This window comes from Microtus pennsylvanicus, chromosome 2 (genome assembly GCF_037038515.1).
Source record: "Microtus pennsylvanicus isolate mMicPen1 chromosome 2, mMicPen1.hap1, whole genome shotgun sequence".
In the NCBI taxonomy this organism is placed as follows: domain Eukaryota; kingdom Metazoa; phylum Chordata; class Mammalia; order Rodentia; family Cricetidae; genus Microtus; species Microtus pennsylvanicus.
The window spans coordinates 114,943,394-114,962,288 of NC_134580.1; the positions used below are offsets into that span (position 1 = coordinate 114,943,394).

The window sequence follows — 18,895 nt, forward strand, 5'->3', positions numbered from 1 at the left end:
ACCTCCAGAACCCACATCCTTCAACACGCCACATACTGCTCCCTAAGGTGCCAAGGACAGTGGTTTTCAGGCTTGGCTGAACCTCAAAACTCCAGGAACTCATTAAAGACCACAGACTGCCTAATTCTGGTATTGTGCGTGACCAGAGTTCTTCAGTGAAAAGCATCCCAATACTCTGGTCAAGCCTCACAGCCAAGCTGCAACACAACTCCTTCTCTTGGATCCCTACGACCATATTCAATGGTTGGCCTCACTTCTTGTCCCACAGGATTGGGGGAGACAAGTCCAAAACTCACATGCGAAGGAATCTGATTCTAGCCATCACAGACACATCACTAGCCACCTTAATGGGTAGAAAGGGGATCCTGGAAACTGTCCAAGTGCTATTAGACCACCCACCAAACTATGGGAGGTACCCATCCCTCTTCCACCAATGTAGACATATCACTAAGGCACACATTGGACCAGCCCAGGTCTCTCCCATCAACCTTCTCTCTTAACACAATAAATAACCTTCCAGAACGGAACCATGACAAAACCTGGCGCTGACTTACTTGTGGAACATGTGGGCCCAGTCCAGCCTGGAGAACACTCACACTCAAAGCCCACGGAGGTCTCCTTGCAGCTGCCTCTGTTGTGGCAGGGGTCCGAGAGGCAAGCGTGCTCAGCTGTGGAAAGGAGACAGCAGGTCAACAAGGGAGGAGAGCATGTGGGGCCCATGATTCCTTCCCTCCAACATCCATCCCCTGCCTTGGCGACTATTCTAAGCAGATTACACCAGCAACGAGAGCAAGTTGGTGACTCCGCTCCGCTGTGGTGTGACTAGGGTAGACACCTTCCAACGAAGCTTGTTCAAGTCACATTTTCAATATCTGCTGGAGCTGAGAGGGTCACTTAAAAATCCTGCAAATACCATTGTCTGTACCACCTCAAAGCGTTAGGGATTCGGAGACAATTCATAGGCTCACAGGCACTGTGATCTTTTTTTATAGGTGTGTTAAGTGTATGGATTTTTCTTTGGGTATCCTTAAAATTTGTCATGTTTCCCCATGAACATACACGAAGGCCTTTATCAAAACAATGCATCTTAATGAATTGTAAATAAAATAATCTAGCTCTGTTCATCAGTTGCCTAGCCCCGTCCTGCGTTTCTTCAGTGAGCCACTGGATTTAGCTACAGATAAACCCAAGATCCTTAGGCGACATTACTATTGACACCTCAAGCTACCACTTTCTAGCTCCAAGTTTTATTTTTTGGGTTTTTTTTTTGAGAACTCCCTACAATATATCTTGATCATATTCATCTCTTCCCCCAAATCCTCCCAAATCCAACCCCCACTTCCCTACCCACTCAACTTTATGTCTTAAAAAAAAAAATAACAAGGAAACCTATTTGATTTTCAAACGAAGTGTACAGAAAATGAGGGGTCCCGCCCAGCATGGGTCACTTACCAATTTCACAGTTGGGTCCCGAGTAGCCCTCTGGGCAGGAACATTGGTATTTGTCAGGACCAGTGTTGCTACAAGTTCCCCGGTTGAGACAAGGCTGATGAGTCCCACAGTAATTCAGATCTGCCAAAAGTCCCCAAAGTGATGAAAAAAGCAAAAAACAAACAAACAAACAAAAAAAAAACCTGCTAACTGGTCCTAGTTCTAGGCCATGCATGTTTTAAAAATAAATAATCAACCCACAACATTAAAGGTGAATTCAGTCTTAATAAGAGCCTTTGCAAAAAGTTAAATAGGGCTGGGGTATACCTAAGCTAGAGCCCTAGCATCTGCAAGGCCCTAGGGTTAAGCTCCAGCAACACCCCGCCCCCCCCCAAAATAGAAGTGGTATTAATGCTATTTTACCACATAACCTCAGTTCCCCCAACCCCTGCCAAGTCCCCAGGCCACTGTCAGCCTCCACAGCGGTCATACCTTTGTCACAGAGCTGTCCACCCCAGTTGGTCTCACAGAGGCATTGCCAGGGTTCATTGCACGTGCCGTGGACACATCCAGGGTGTGGGATGCACTTATCGCAGTACAGGCCCTGCCAACCATACTGGCACCTGCAGGCAGACAGACAGCATAGCCCTCCCTTAGCCTTCTGAGCAGAGCAGCCGGGAATGCGCCCAGCTAGCGCACACAGCTGTTGCTGTTTCTGTTTTGCCAGAAAGGACAGGATGGCAGACTTGCAGGGAGCTCTGGAGGAATACTTCAGAGTTAGACCAATGTTTGTCCTCTCAGCCTCCTCTGACAAAAGGAGAGCTGTCTGGGGAGCGGCCAGCATGGGGTGCCCCCTACAAAGCCATTCTCTTCCCAGGCTCCCAGGAATGGACTCAGGGGTAAGGGCTGGCATAAATCAATCCCAGGTCCTAGTCAGGACAGACCATACAAGGGGAAGGAGCCTCTGGCGACAACAGCCATATACCTCTGCAATGCTGCACCAGAAGCCCAACTCCACCCTCCACACCACCTCAGTGCACAGAATTCAGCGAGAGCGGAGGGTGGCAGGGAAGCTCCTCATTGCTTTGGCAGAGTCAAACAGAAAGGAAGGAGAGCAACCTCAGTACAACAACCTGGATCCCTAAACCCAGTTCTGTAGGAAGGAGAGAGGAGCAACAGCGCTGGGAAACAGTTCCATAGATCATTCATGACCCACTACCCCGGCCAGGCATGCTGATTTATAGTTATTTCTCAGTTTAGAAAAAAACAAGGGGAAGAGGTCAGTTTAGTTTATCTAGTTCTAGAGGAGTTGAGTTTCCCTTGTAAGTACCTTATTCAACAGACTCTTTTGAGGTCAGATGGAACTTTTGATGCCCAAACAAAAACACAAACATAAACCTTCACCTGGGGTGGAAAGGGCAAGGTCTCACACCATTCTCCCCTCAGAGTTTCCAGGCCTCTGCAACTTGAGCCTCCCTCTCAAAATCCATCTCAAACAAAGGGGCTGGGGAAAGGTAGGGACCAGCAGGCAGCCTGCTAAAGGCACGAAGGTGGAGCAAATGTAGGCCCTACAGAACCAGCCTGAAGCAGAGCTGAGGGAAATGCAGGATTAGCTTTAGCTCTGTAAAAAACCTCTCAGCTGTGACTCAGGGGGAAAGAAAAGCAAACCACCCCCTGGTGGTCCTCCCTCCCTCCCTGACCAGAAGGGCGGTCTTTCAGGGAGCTGGAGGCAAAGAGCAAATCATGGTCGTGGGAAAAATTATAGAAATCTAGCTATTAGCTAATCACCCAGCCTGAGAAGCCACTGAACCCTTGAGAATCCTGACTACTTCCTAACTTCTCAAGACAGCCATCCACACCCAAACACCGACAGCCACTAGAATGTGGGGCTTAACGTTAATCAGACACAGGATTCTGGTGTCTGTAAACAAGAGCAAATGACAAGTGACTATTTTAAAAGGCTGACCTAAGAACAGGGGACGTCATTCGGTAGGAACAATTTCCTTCCGAAGCAGACACCCAAGTTGGTGGGAGATAGAGGGTAGGGAGCCATTCTGTCAGCTCAGTATTCTTAGCTTAGAAGACACAATGGAACTGATGGGGCCCTGGCAATACTGTCTTCCCTCAATGTCCCAAGAGGAAGGATGGTTACATTTCTTCAGTTTGCCTAATAAAACCAAGCAGGACAGCTGAGGACCCAACCTAACCCCCTAATTAATAAAGGTTCAATGCCCAAGCATAAAAAAAGCAACCACAGGAGGCCATGGATGACTTCAAACGAAAACAAACAAAATCCTGACCCTAACAGGGACATCTACCAAGTTATCCCAGGGTAATGATAGATGATTAGCATTCTCATGAGAATCAGAGACTTTCCTGAGATGATGATTCATCATTAAGTTTGATATTTTTGGCAGGCTGGCACTAACCCAGCCTGTCCACCCAGGAAGGGGCAACCCGAGTCTATAACAAAACCGATGAAGCTTTTTTTTTTTCCCTGTGGGTGAGTCAGGAAAAAAAAAAAAAGCAAGCCCATGTAATACATAACCCAAAAGACAACTTACAGGTAACTTGCCTTGCAACTATTTCTGGAGCAGGACCCAACCTGAACTTCCTTAGCTGGAAGGTTCTGTTTTGATATTCGTTCAGGGCAGAGAGAAGGAACTGGGCTGGGAGACTATGCAGATGGCGTGTGGGAAAGTTGCACCTTAAGTAAATAAGGGCACTGGTGCATGTCTGGGCAGGGAGTGGGAGGTGAGACTTCGAAAGAGAAAGGGCTCAATTCTGGAAACAAAGCCTGTTGTTCTGGCTGGGAGGGACCTCCCCTGCCCAGCAGTATGTTTATTCTGATGACAGAGGCACACAGCTCAGCCGGCCTTGCTGATACTCATCAGAGCCAGGAGCAGGCTCCAGGGCCCTGGCATCACTGGCTCTCGCGCTCTCTCCACCACAGCCTTCATTAGCGGAGCCCCTGCAGGTGGGTTTCTGCTTGGGTCTCTGGCAGAGACTGCTGGGGGACGTCACAGTCAGCTGCAACCATGCACACTTGCAGTGGGCCAATCCTGTTCAAGCGCCCGCCCTGCAAATCCACTTACTCTGGGACAACCTGTTCTTAGTTTACTTCCAGCTGCCTTGAGTCTCTCTTCAGCCTCAAGTTAGCCCGCCCGTGGCTCAGGAAGAGAACACGGGCTGCAGTTCAGAGTCATCAAGGTCAAGCCTACAGGTGACCAGTTAAAGGAGCGGCCCTCGTGCTTCCTCAAGGAGAAATCACTCAGTAAAGTTGTCAAAGGCACACTCCTAGGCCCACCTGAGGGCTAGGGAGTCAGTGGTACTTGGGTAGGGCCAAGAAACTATTTCTTGCCTGCATTTCTAATAGTTCCTTGTTAATTCTCTAGTTTGGGGGTAACACAACCCACTGGGGTCCAGCACAGACCCTCAAAAATCTCAAGAACTACTTTGCAGTAAGAACACCAGGTACCTCATGTGCCTAAAGACTGTTTAAAAACTGTCTTTGACTCAAGTCAGAGCAGCTTCCAGAGCAAAGGTGACAGGACTGAAGGGTCCACTTGGTGTCTCATCGAGTTTGCTAATTCTTAAAGGCTCTGGGAGAATAAAGTGTGAGGCCAGTCAAAATGCCACAGACACCAAAGGTATTTCCTGAAACAAGGCTTTTCCAAATTGGCATAATGTACATTTCAAAAAGCCCCCCAAACCGGGCATCGGAAGGGGAAACAGGCAGGCTAGGTTTCCGTTTAGCTCCAGCATTGTCCCCGACCATAAAGAACAGACTTCAAAGGGCAGCAGCAGAGCCGACAATTCATCAGACTCAACTGAGCAGATTCCAGCACAGCCATTAACCTCTCAGCACCAGCCCAGCTCCCGCCTGCAAAGGGGCCAGGAGATTGTACTAATCCCATTTTAAAGAATGCTGGACTTTCGCCTGTTGATGGGAAAAGTGGGGGAGGGTGACAGCGGAAAAGCCAGGGTGGAGGAGGAGACACAAGGACACAAAGCTCCATCCCAGCCCAGGTCATCAGCACTTAAGGAAGATTACGAACATGTCTTATCAATTTATAGAACAGTTAATGCATGAAGATACCAGCTATGCCTGCTAAGTTTTGTTGGTTTGGGTTGTTTTTTTGGACCAAAGAAGTACATTCCACCAAACAGCTGGCATGATTTAATAAGCTTTGGATGTGCCTGTCTTGTTTTTTTCCCCCCAACTTATTCATTCTCCAAAGAAAAAGAGGCACATTCACAATGAAGTCAGTCTCTGTGTAGCATCAAAGAGGAAAAACAAGAAAAAAGGAGAAATTACTGAAGATCCATTGTTCATTTACCTGCAGTCACCTGGGAGCTTGCAGGAACCATGCTTGGGACTGCAGCCCTGTCGGCATATAGCTGCAAAAAACAGAAAGCTTTATTAGCATACAACACTGCCTATGCCTTTCAGACCACTGTCGTGAGAATGACCTAGTATAAAAAAAATGGGGGCCCACATAATAAGTCCAGGTTCAAACTTCAAGGCCATGTTAGCAGATCTTCAAAATGCAATACTGTTTGGGGACAAAATGGAAATACATGATGAGGGAAATCCCTTAGGTCTATTCCGTGAGCCTTGTCTGGCCCAGATCCCCTCAAAACAGAATAAAGACATCCTGCCTCCCTACCCCAACTCTGTCCCATCCCCATATCTTCAGGTGAGCCTCCCACTAAATGCCTGGTTTCAACAATCCCACGGGGCTAAAGAACAAGGCAGGCTAATCTTGTGGCCAAGTTGCCTCACAAAGCAAATTCTATACTTCTCATGGGAAAGAAAGAAATCAAGCAGACACTTAGGGAAACACACACACACGACACACAAACGTTAGAGAACTTAAGTAATTGTTATCTAATTTTAAAATATAATTATTTCAAATACATTGAGCAATTCCTTCTGTCACCAATTCCAGAAGTGCCATCTTTTAAAAGACAAAAAACTATTGTCATACCAGCTACTGAAGAAAGGAATACTGCCCAAGAGACCATCTGCCCTCACGTGCCCTCTTCCTCACAGTTCAAAGATAAACAAAAGAGTTTATTTAATTATTGTGCAAATCAGGAAGGGACATTATATGTCCATGAAGGGACAGCAGATGACCTGGGATTCCCCAACTCTATTGCTACGAATTGGAATTACTGAATTCTAGTAGTATAAGGGACAAAAGACAGTAAGGGACTCTCAAAAAGCTTAGGCTCCTTAGGATGGGTTCGGTCATAAGGAATGTTAAAGTATAAGGTAAACACCTCCCCTCCCCCCCTTAATGTCACAACCTCAAAGATGTCCAGTGAAACTTGCTGCAGTGACATGTGAGCGCAGGGCAGACATCCCCCATGGCACTGCCTGCTCAATCATCACTGGCCTGGCCTGTTCCTGTTTGGCATCAGGCTCCGCAGAAATACAGTCCGAGGAGGAGATGTGGTAATAGGAGAAAGGAACGGGGAGGCAGATGAGGCTGAAGGAGGAGTTGAGCAAGGCTATGGTCTCAGCTGGGGTCTGACTTCAGCGAGATCCCAGGGGAAGCTCTGGAGTGTGAATCTTATACCACAGCGTTAAGGCAAAGGGGCTGGCCTTTGGAACGCGCCCCTCCCCGTGTCAGTCACTCTGTAACTGTTTGCTGCAGGGATGGGGCAGAAGAGTGGCTCCTGCTTGGCCAAGGACAACTCCCTGGAGAAGGAGCAGCTGCGAGCTGTTAGCAGCCAACCCTCACAGCAGATGGGGGATGGGGACACCAGCTGGAAGAGGGGATCTGGACAGGGCACCAAGAGAATCTCCTACATACAGCATCTTCATGGTTCGGTCCACGATAACAGCAACATCCCACCCTGCCACTGGACAGCTTGCTGGAAGGGTGGGAACCTGGCACCAGAAGCGACAGGCCGTCAGCATTCGCCAACCCACCCAGCTGCATGCACACATACCTACCTTTGTTACACTCAGGACCCATCCAGCCTTCCATGCAGGTTTTGTTGCCATTCTGGTCACAGGCATAGTGTCCAAAGAAGTCATCTCTAGGCCGACAGAACTTATTGCAGCCAAAGCCGTAATAGTGGTCATCACAAGTCACTCGGATCTGATACTCAAAGTGGGCAATCCCTGTGTTTTGTTTCAGTGTCTGCCATTGCCGGCTGGGGTTTATCATGCCTGAGTGAGAGGCCTTTTCAATTATGCTATCAGGTTCTAGAGGCAAAAAAGAAAAAGAAAAAAAAAGATGACACTCATTAACATTCACATTAGCATCTTCTGCTCTGACTATTTTGGCTACTTTCAGACTAGAAACACTCATGGTACAAAAAATATGCCAATTCATCCCTTAAACTCGTTGCCAGGTGCTTCATATTATTTCCTTGCGTGGAAATACCATTAAATCCATGCACCTCATCCCTGATCCAGAGGCACTCAAGTCAGCAATGTTGGCCTCTTGCTATTCACAGCTGTAATGGGACTGTTACAGTTTGTTGAATGGGACTGTGGGGTCAGCAACAAGAGCTATGCTAAGAACGTTAGGGCAGATTTGGAGGAAGCAGCAAGAACTATGCTAAGGACGTTCATGCAGATTTGGAGGAAGCACACAAGCAACACACTCCATCCACAGATGATTCCCCATTCCCTGCCAGCAAAGCCTTGTGGGCCCATCTTCCAACAGCTCCCAGGGCTGCACTAGCAGCAGTACCACAGTCTGATCCTTGCCCAATAGATATAATGCTGTTTAAACTGGCCTTTAGTGACACGTGACCATCTGATTTGTTCCTGTGCTCTGGGTCCTTTGCCAACTTTCCTAACATATTGCTGGCCACACTACTTTGCAAAAAAACTCCTAAATGTTATAGAAGGCTGCCCCTTGGGAAATTTTACTTTTAAAGAAATTTAACTGTTCCAGATAAGGTTAGTAATCTGTATTTTCATTTGACTTTCAAGTTTTCTTGGAAAAGCTCTATTTTCTTCGCTGAAAGTCAAGGGGTAGATTGCAATACATGAAAAACACAATTAATAAATGCTTAAACTGGCATTCCATTGGCAGCACCAAAAACCTCTCACTCAGGTTCCTTAAATACGCTTGCTAGGCAAAGTAATGTCTAGAGTCCAAGCAGGTCTCAGAAGCAGTAAGGCCTGGCCTCTACACTGAGGTCACCTGCATCTAGTCTAAGAGAAGAGACAGGTACTAAAATAGTGCCAAACCCCAGGAGCAAGGAGTACAGAAGGATGTGAGCAGCCAAGGCTCGCAGTCAGCACTCAACTTGGTGCTATGTTTGTTTTCTTAAACCTGCCAGTCATCACCTTGTCAAATGCAAGGCCACCTTGGAGAGGCAAGGTCGGCCCTCCTTGCAACTGTCTCTGTGATTCCTGCACACCCACACCACTGTTTTTCTAGGCCTTGGGCCTGTGCTCCTAGACAAAGCTAGACAAGCCCTACAGGTGACCAGAGGAAGAACTCCTGGGTGGCTCCATCTACAACCAACACAGCCCCAGCCAGTCTGGACTGCGGTGTGGGCAAGAAAGGCCTTGAACAAGCCCATGTACCTTCAGGCTTACATCCAGCAACACACAGAACCACATGCCGGTAACACCGTACTTGAGTTTTTGCAAACATACACAGAGCAAAGAATGGCAAAAATGCCTCTCCACTAACTGCCTGTTTGCTTTGCAGAGTCAGTTAAGAAATGTAGAGGGCTGTTACTGCGTGGTTATAAGAGCTTAAGGAAGGAACTGTTAAACACAGTAGCCACGTCACAAAGGTATCTTAGCTTCTCTCAGGCGGATCCCAACCATCATTCAGACCACAGGTCAGGACCATCCTGAGGGTGCTAAATGGTGCAGAACTCTAGTTCAGCACACTTTCTACCTGCTTCCAGGAAATGCTGTGAAGATGGTAACTTCAGAATCCGCAGGGAACCAACAAAGCTATGAAAACAACTTGACACCCACTGAGGCAAGAGGCTCCGGCATATGTGACACACTCTATGCTGTCTAGGTTATGGAGCCCGAGTTTCCTGCGTGATGACTCTACACTGCCACCTGACTCGGCTCTCCCATCAGCTTAGGCCACTAAGTACCAGGGGCAGCTCACCTGCGGTAGTTCCAGCCTTAGGACTGGAAAGGATGTGAGCACACATCCCAGTATGTTTCAATGGCATAAAGGTGCATCATGAAACATATACACACCCTTGTACACAAAGAAGCAAGGAGGGGGAACACAAAGAACACGACCCAAGGACCAGCCAGAAAACCTAGACAGTAGCCTTAGCTGAGAAGGCTAAGCTATATAGAAAACCTGGTCCCAAGGATTGCTGGTTATGTTTACCTACCCCATCAATCAAATTATCACTACCATATCCTGAAATCTTTTGCTCAGGTGGAAAAAGAGAAACTTGGATCTTTATATGCTATAGTCCTGATCCACATTAGAAATGACTGGACGTCAGCCTTGGAACTTCAGAAGCACCCGAGCTTAATCTGGTCTAGACTCTGTTCATGAGGGTTCACTGCACAGCTAATGTGAAAAGGAAATCTGTCCCCAAGTGATGTTTGCACCTCGATGAGCTACCGACAGACAGCCTGCACCGTTGGCTTCCTTGGCATTCTCAAGTGCTTTAGAAGGGCAGAGGGTAAAGAAAACAAGGAGTTGAACATCCTGGGAAGAGCAAATAGTACACATCAAAATCCTGGGACAAGAAAGAAATGTGATACACTCAAGAATAAAAATCAATAAAGAATACCTAGGATATAGACACAGTAGACATGGTGTGTTAAGACAAGCCAAGAGGAAAAAGAAAGAAAAGGCCCAAAAAGATCTGACCCAAGAGCTATGGGAAGCTATTAAGCAGCTAAACTATTAAACTATTAGGGTGGCCATCACATGTAATGGTCAAGAAAAATAAAACAAAGATGGAGCAAGAATGGAGATGATATTGGAAGCTGACCAGAGCCAATAAGGACAGGCCCTGTGGCAGTCATGCTAGCTCAGATGCAAGCAGGCAGTGCAGTGGCCAGACCTGCAGCAGCAGACATGTTAGCAGGTGCTTGGATTCTATAGAAGGCAAAAGGACAAGATTGTGCAGAAGTTGGAGACTGTGAGGATGGGGACAATAAAAGAGCACACAGGGGCCATCCAGATGTATGGCTTATGGCACTGGTTCTCCAAATCCTGGTGCTTATCACCCGGAAAGGGCTCCGTTAAAGGGGGAGTGCTCTCGGAGAGGACAGACCCCCCAATTTGGCTTTGACCACTGAATTTGTGATACCTAGGAAATATAGACAAAAGATAAAGAGGGAGAATAAGAACCCAGAAAAGCCACCTGCAAACTTAACTGCAATGGGCACCTGGGAGGACGTCGCCCACTCTTCCTAGAATGTGAGATCTGAGAGCACTTTGTTCTCACCTCATCCGGGAACAAGTTAGCCTAGGAAGAGATGAGATATCCAGGAATCCCAAGGAGGGGGGATTACCATTGCCGAGAAACGTGGACAACTATGGGGAGCTGTGGATGTGCGGTCCCTGGGAGCACAGCTCTGGAGTGTGATACAGATGCTGGGGTAGGAATACTCTCCTGGGTCCTTATCAGACATCCTACCCTGGTCAAGGATGGATAGCAATCCATCCACTGGATTTCTTAAACTGCTAGTAGAATACCAGTCCTGCACAGAAGGTCCATTTCTTCTATCCCCCTGTGCATTGCACTGTACATAAGGGAAAATCTACACAGAGAGCTCAGTGTTTGTGGAAGGGCAGAAAAGACAGGTATTCATGACCTTAGCTGACATCAATCATAAGCAAGACTGGCCGAGAGCCCTAACACCACCCTCAAAGGATAAATGTGCCTCACTATGAGACAGCTCAGATCCTGGTCTTCTACAAGCTCCTTTCTAGGAAGGGCCAGTGTCTAAATAGCTGGATGGCAAAGAAAGCGGACATCCCAAGTGACAGGCAGCCTGCCTCACACCAGGGCTGGGCAAGGATTCCGTGACCCTAAGCGGCCTAGGAATCCAGCTCTGCTGAACTGCCCAATGAATTTAAATGCAGCCATAACTATACCCATGCTATATAGAAACTGACTGCCTTCAGCTATAGTAGAACAGCACAGTGATGTTGACAAGCAAGAAAAGATGGTATTGGCAGTAGAAAAATATAAGAAATGGATGGGAGGCCAGAGAAGCAGAAGGAAAAAGACATTCTGGGAGCAGAGGGCAAAGGTAAACGTGTGGTTTTTCCTGAACAGAACAAAAACTCTCAGAGAGGTTTTCCAATGAGAACCCAGGCTCTGGCAATCAAAAAGGGACCGTCTACTTTGGCGTGAGGGAAGACATGTTAAGTCACAGTGGACCACCGTCACCAGAGCACACCGTCACTGCCTCACCCCTACCCCGCCTCAACCCCCACATACCCCTCTGCAGGCCTGAAAAGCAACCTGCCTAGAAAACAGAGCCATCTTTCAGAAGGGACAGGGCAGGTCATGACTTCAGGGGCTCTGAAATTCTGCTTCAATGGGAGGTTTGTGGCGAGCAGTGTGGGAAACTCAGGCTGGCTGGAGGCTCACCTGCCCACCCAGTGAAATTTAAGGTTGGTCTTTAGAGACCAGCACCTCCCTCCGCAGCTTTATCTTTCTGATGAGAGATTAAATGCTCACTTCAAGTTTAAATGGACTCTTAAGAAGCCACCACTTTGATCCTTTAGCAGTCTACAAGGTTTTAAAGTTGTAAAACCATTAAGATCTCCATCCAGAGATAATCTAGGTCCCTTTTTTTTGCAAGGACTGAGTAAACTGGGAGTCTATTCTGGCTACTTAATATTTTCAGATGAAAGTTTTAGGGAGTGAAGGCAGGGACTCCACAGACAGGTTCAGCCCGGTTGGGGGCAGGGCAGGTGGGAGAGGGGCACTGGGGGCTTGTCCTCTGGCAGATCTGCCCAGCACTGCACTTCACCAGCCTTTCGGGGGACAGTTCCCTGGGGAAATACTTACGAACAGTGTCGTTACTGGAATCCCATGCCTCTACCAGCAAAGTGTAGGACCTCTGCAAGACAGATAAGCAAAGTTTAGTGAGTCAGATAGAATGGGTCAACCCTATGATGCTGCAGTCTCGGGGCCTCCCTGTGTGTTCTGCCTACCCAAAATAGAATGTCAAAGAAGCAGCTGGATATCTGAAGCCAGACCAACCTCTACTTTTTCTCTTCAGCTCTCATTCCAGGCTGATACCTCCTTCCACCCGGCAGGGGCAAACTGGGGCTCAGACCAAGCAAGCCAGCAGCCCAGAGTCCTGATCAGAAAATAGTACCTCCCTATATGGGAACACATAACATATAGGTTTCCCAAAACTTTTCAGTCCCTAGTTCTCGTGCATGAGGAAAAAAAAAAAACCCACACAAAGAATTCCTCCCAAGCCAACCTACTCAGGTGTTTGCACTGAGAAGAGAGCTGCTAGGGTTACGCTTTGGGCCCTGGTGGGGGCAGTCCCCAGGGAGGCCCCCTTTTCCTTTTCAGAACCCCTTTGAAAGCCCTGTCTGTGTGAGACCATCCCAGCTCCCACAAGTATCAGGTGACTCTCGGAAGAAGGAGGGGTAGGGCTCAAAGACTTAAGACAAAGGCAGCAACCTAACATGGGTGGTGGGGTGGGCTGCGGCCGTCTGTGGGAGAAAGTACAAAGGAGAAGCCACCGCACACCCATGGGTTATATTTATTGATGAACCTATCTGTCAATAAGATCTAACATTCCTAGAATAATCAGTTGGGTAACTAAACAAATTCCCTGGATCCTGGCAAGATGCCAGCCATTCTGCTCCAGTCCTCATTCTTTTCTGAGCTTGTCTCTGAATTCTGCCTTCTTCCCCAAGACCCAGGTCATGAGCAAATCTCCACGTTTCCTCTTCCCTCGCAATAGGCACTGAGGTGAAGTTTGCTGAGCCTATCTGGGGGCTGAGAAACACAACTGAGTAAAGGAACAGAACAGGTTGCTGGAGCCTTGCTCTGCCTCCACCAGGAACCCAGGCAATGCTTATGTTGCTCCGATAACCACCAACGCCACCAGAAACACTGCTGCCAGGGGAAGAGATGGCACCGATAGGGTGAAGGCCTGGGAGAAAAGCAGGAGGTTTCATTCATAAATCAAGGCCAGCTTATTACTCTGTCAGTGACACAGCAGGTCCGCTCTGACAACAAAAATATCTTGCGATAGACCCTGCCTTGGAATTCAGCCGAAATATGTTTCATACTTACAGCAGGATTCCATTTCGTTCACTGATAACTGTGGGAAAATGCTCACAAAGCAAGCAAAACCGGGCAAGCTGGGGCACATACCCAGCCCTCTCTGGTTAGTGGCTGTAGGTCCAAATACATTGTTATTGTCGTTAATATTTTATTAGTGAAAGTTACACCTTATTTACAGCCTCTTTAAGCTTCCGAGGACTTCCTACAAATTACAGGACTCTTCCCAAAGAGCAGCAAGAAATTATATTTCTGTACTGATTCATGGTGAGAGCCAAGTCGAAATGAGGCCAGATGTGTGGCTGATTCTGTATAATTAAGCCCTTCATTTGTTGGTCACGTTGAGGCCCACATCCTTCACTTCAACAATATTGCTGTAATTAATCCTCTGATTAAATGCATTGATACCAAGAGTTTTGACAGACTTGCACAAGCACTAAACACACATAATACCCACAAACACCACTGCAAGGGAAGGTGCCGTGGAACCAGCTGGCGCAGCAGGATGAACTCAGCTTCAATAGTCAAGGCAGAAGGAATCCGTAGACTTTGCACAAGAACTTGTAAGATCAAGCCATCTGTCAGGTTCATCTTGGATTCGAAAGTTGATGACCAACCCTACCCCGGCTAGAGGGAACAGAACTGTACCACAGCCCCATGGGCTGGCACCATGATCTTTCAATCAAGTGCCTTCCTTTTGGGAGGCGGAAGTGGGCTTGAGTTAGGGTACGGGGCCTGCAGTGACAACTTTGCTCTCGCTTGAGAGCCTGGATTAGAGTTCCCGGTCTCCTGGGGCCTGGGTGCCCTGCCTTCAGAGAAAGGATTCCCTGCAAGGCTTTTATTAAGAGGCATTCTTCCCTCCCACTCCATCCCCACACTATAGATCAACAATCAAGATAATTTGGCAATGATTATTAGTTGCTAGGGAGCTTTAATTTTTTCCCAGGCCCACGCTTGACCTCTGTACATCCCCAGCTATATGTCCTAACACTGCGATGCTAGACCGTGTGGACCTCATGCCACTCAAGCAGAGACCCAGCCACAAATCAGCACACGTGACTGCCTGCTCCAAACCACCCCCAGCAGAGGCCAAGTCCCCAGTCCAAGGAGGGCTTGGAAGGGGCTCAGTTGTAGCTCAGTCTTAACTTCACACCCAAAAACCAAACAAACAAACAAACAAAAATCCTGAGTTTCTGGGATTCAAACAGTAAAAAACTTTGAGGAGTCACCTGGATTTCTTCTTGTGTCCTAAGTCTCCCCAGAGTAGTAGTCTGGGGGCAAAACAAGAGGCGTGATAGTTACCAGATCTTCCATCTGGATTTGTGAGTGAGTCACTTCTGGCCCTTCCCAGCCCGGGGCTCAAGGACATCTGGCAGCATGGCAGCTGACTCCCAATTCTTGTGAAGCATCAAACAGGACTGGTCAGCTTTCAGAATGGCCTTTTGGGAGATTTCCATGCAATGCTACCTACAGAAGAGTCCTGGCATCAAAGTCCCCAAGGCATACCACAGTCACCAAGTTGCTGTACCAAGGCTCTGTCACCAGGCACCACCTCCTATCCTCCCCACTTGAGCTGCTGATCTAGGGTTCATTCTTTGTCCTGCCCCACTCCATGGCGGTTACCTTGGCACTGGGCAAAGCAGTAAGCACTTAATTGCCACATTAAGTGTGGGGGGGGGTATGTAAGAAACAAAGGTGATTGTGTTGGCAGCTGGGAGCTTCCTTTTCCTGGCAACAGTGGCAGCCAAACCAAGCCCTAAGAAGTGGCTGCCTCCTCTCCTGCCAAGCGGAGGGACACAAACAAACCGCCATCCAAACAGCACGCGTGTGGAGTCCAAAACCCCAGACCGCTGCGACAGGCAGGCCCGCCAGAGGCAAGCGCATCCTGGGAATGCCCCGAGTGCCAACACAGCCATTGTACATAGCCTGCTGGCCCCGGGTCTGTCAGGGGCCCTGCATGCGCTCTGCTGACTCAACTGTTGCTTCCTGTCACTTGTCCTGTATTAGCAGTATTTCTGGAGAGGCCCCATTCTTCTCTGTAATCCTCACTTCAGTCGGTCCAGCCAGCTCTATTGTCCTGCCTGTGTCTGGGTGGCCAGAGTATAAAATATTCCAGGCACAAAACATGTGAAACAAAAAAGGTTTCAGAGAGTCCATGTGTGGGCACACACAATTCCTGTCTTTTAGGGTTTGGACAAGGTGAGGGGTGAAGAAAAGGCCACTCCCCCTAGTGCGTGCAAGCTGAGGCTCCCGCCATAGAAAGCAACCATTTCTGCAGGGTTTGACATGTCAATAGAGTGTGATCTGGCGACAAAGGGTGATTTTCTCATCAAAGCCCACCTCAAAGGCTCACCAAGGGGCCCCGGAGCTCATATCCAGATTGGAGACTCTCAATGAGAGGCCCCTAACCCCGTTCCCATCATTACCCTCACCTGTTAGAAAAGCATCCCACTGATAATTAAATGCACCAGTTACAAAAGGGTGGCGAGGTTAATAGATAGAATACCGAGGAGCCAGCCAAGCACAACCATCCAGTTCACACAGAGCAAGCCTGAACAAGAAGCCTTTCTACTTATTTACCAAAAGCGCATAGAAACTGGGCTGAGCTGGTAGAGGACTCAGTTTGATTATTTACATGCCCCCTTTAACCACTAGGAGCCACCCTGGGAATGTCTTCCCCACGCATGTGCTACTCCAATAAGAGATGTTACTGACACCATGAATAAGGGCCAAGGGGCTGCCTGTGGGCCAAGGAGTAATCAGAAGTCAGCAGCAGCAGTTTCTGAATTCAAGACCTCCCTACCATGTTAGAATCTTCACTTTCATGCCTCCAGATGTGTCCTCCAGCCCTTGGAAGGAAAGGTTAAGTCGCTTTTGTTCTAACTATTTTTAAAGTATATTTAAGAGCTGGAGTCAAATGCCACTTCTGAGCAGCTTGAATCCCAAAACCTCAGGGTCGGGGATACTGCTAGCCCTTTACCAGGGAAAATTCTCAGGACTGTTTGTCATTATGGATCATCAAGGTCTCTCTATGCACACACATAGTTTATGCGCCCTCACATTGTTAAGTAATCTAGAAAACCTGACACTGGGACCAAGTCTGGCCCTTCTTCAACAGGAACAGCGTGACTTTGAGTCCGGCCGCCCAAGCCTGCTGCCTGCATCCCTGTTTTCACATGTGAAATCTGAAGACAACTATTGGCCTTTTTGCAAACAGTCTCTTTCCTCCATGCTAAATTTCCTGCTTGTCCTCTTTCCAAGGCGTCCCTGAAGGTCCCAGCACGTGTAAAGATGTTAGGCTCTCTGGGCAGTTATTCCTCTAACCACATCACTGCGGCCTTGTCTTCTGACCCCTTCAGCTTCCAACAGCACTGAGCCTTAAGCTTCCCCATTTTCTACAAATGTTCTGAGTCCCCATAGAATTATGGGTGTGGAGCTGGTGGGCTGCAAATTCCTGTAAGTACTGGAGGTTTGAGCGAGTTGCTAAGAAACAAGACAAGGGAGAAGAAAATAGAGACGGTTATACCTGCAGGAAAAGGAAAACTATTAGAAACCAAGTAAGTCCTTGGGACAGCAGCCCACGCAGGTCACAGCTATTCTACTGTGCTTGCAAAGCCACCCGGTCTCAATGTTTCCCCCAAAGCTTAGTACTGCAACATAAACATGTTTGAGGCAGATTTCTTAAAGAAAAAGGATGTTTTCTCCATACATAGATCATCCCTTGGGCTGAACACATACACCAAGGCACTGTTTGCACACACGCTAAGCACGCAGGCGAGGTACAGAAAAAGCTAACTTAAAGAGAACCTTATTCCTCTGTCGCCCATGTGTCCACACACATCTAGAGGAACGATGGCAGAGAGCATAATTATACCCAAGGACTGGTAATTTACATTCTGGGACTAACCACCTGAAGGCAACTTGACTCTAACCCTGGTTATTTAGTTACTCAGGCTGTAAGTGTGAGAAGGGCTCAAGCTGGCATCCTTTTGCCCTGTTACAGTCACATTCCGTGGGCTTTTCCTCAAATAATTAATCTCAGCAAGACTCTGAGCCATGTCAATGGTATTTAAAGATAAAGCCAGATACTACGGTTGTCTCCCCCAAGTCATTGCAATTTAGGGCCACCAATGCAGCTCTATGACTGAGGTTCTCAAAAACACAAGTAATTACACTAATGCATTTTTAATGAGCAGGCACTCCTGGGATTTTGAACTAATTCGGGGAGGTGCAAATTAACCATTTCAGTGATTTATAAATGCTTATTCCCAAATCATTTCTTGTTAAGCCCAATTACCTGTCATAATGATGCTCTTATCACCTAGTACCCCAAATTGAGAAGAATAAATCAAGCCAGTTGCTGCAAGTTGAGCTCCCTTGCAGCACGGATGGCAACACAGGGCACGATGCTGAAAGACTGGGACCAAGCAGCTGATACCAAGTGGGATGTAGCCCAAGGGGGATATAACCAAATGTGTTGCTGATGAAGGGAGGCCCACTTCAGAGCATCGCTCATGCTGGGTGAAGATTGTGTTTCACATCTGACCAAACCATTTCCTCGTCTGCCTCTCTAGACCACGAACGGGACCATGATACCAAACAAAAAGACAGGAATTACATGACCTTCACTGGACTAAGTCTTGCCAACCGCAGTGTTTCCCTTCCCTTGTAAGCCAACTTAGGAGGACTTAGCCCAAATGACAACTGGGCCTGCTTAGGGGTTGGCAGCTTATGTGGCTAAGAGGCCAAGGGAGCCTGGAGTTTCTGTTTGCTTTTTAAACTCTGTGTTCTTTCCTTGAGTCCTAGTATCTACACATCACATTCCACTGTTACCTACCCAAGGGAAATTTCTTTTTTTTTTAATTTGTGGAACTTAGGGTCTATGAGAATATCAGGCCTATACTCTGCCAGTAAGCCACCCCCTGCCCTGGAGACCAGATTTTTGAAGACAAACTTCTAATGTTAATTACTGAAGTGAATGAAGCTGTGCTGTCCACTAACGAGGGAAGGTTAAGGCTTGCCCAGGAGCTCACTCACCCAGGAGCTGTTCTTGAAGGTTACAGATGGCCACGTTTCTCTAACCACACCGAGGAAAATAAACTAAAACAATACACCCAAACTTCAGCTTCCCCTGGGAAGTAGAGCTTGTATTTCACAGGCGGCCTTTCTGGGGGCAGCAGGGTGGAGACTTGCTTATGAGTGATGCATGTACTTGGCCCAGCTTCAA

General features: G+C 47.8%; 1 protein-coding gene across 1 annotated transcript in view; it reads right to left on the reverse strand.

Moving 5' to 3' along the window:
• Jag1 (jagged canonical Notch ligand 1) overlaps window positions 1-18,895 on the reverse strand; it is a 34,373-nt gene that overhangs the window by 12,682 nt on the left and 2,796 nt on the right. Inside the window, exons 3-8 of the mRNA XM_075962307.1 lie at window positions 12,430-12,481; window positions 7,397-7,651; window positions 5,772-5,832; window positions 1,924-2,054; window positions 1,453-1,572; window positions 555-668 (exon numbers count right to left, since the gene is read on the reverse strand). Of these exons, the coding sequence (XP_075818422.1) occupies window positions 555-668; window positions 1,453-1,572; window positions 1,924-2,054; window positions 5,772-5,832; window positions 7,397-7,651; window positions 12,430-12,481 (733 nt within the window). The remainder of the gene's footprint in view (window positions 1-554; window positions 669-1,452; window positions 1,573-1,923; window positions 2,055-5,771; window positions 5,833-7,396; window positions 7,652-12,429; window positions 12,482-18,895) is intronic.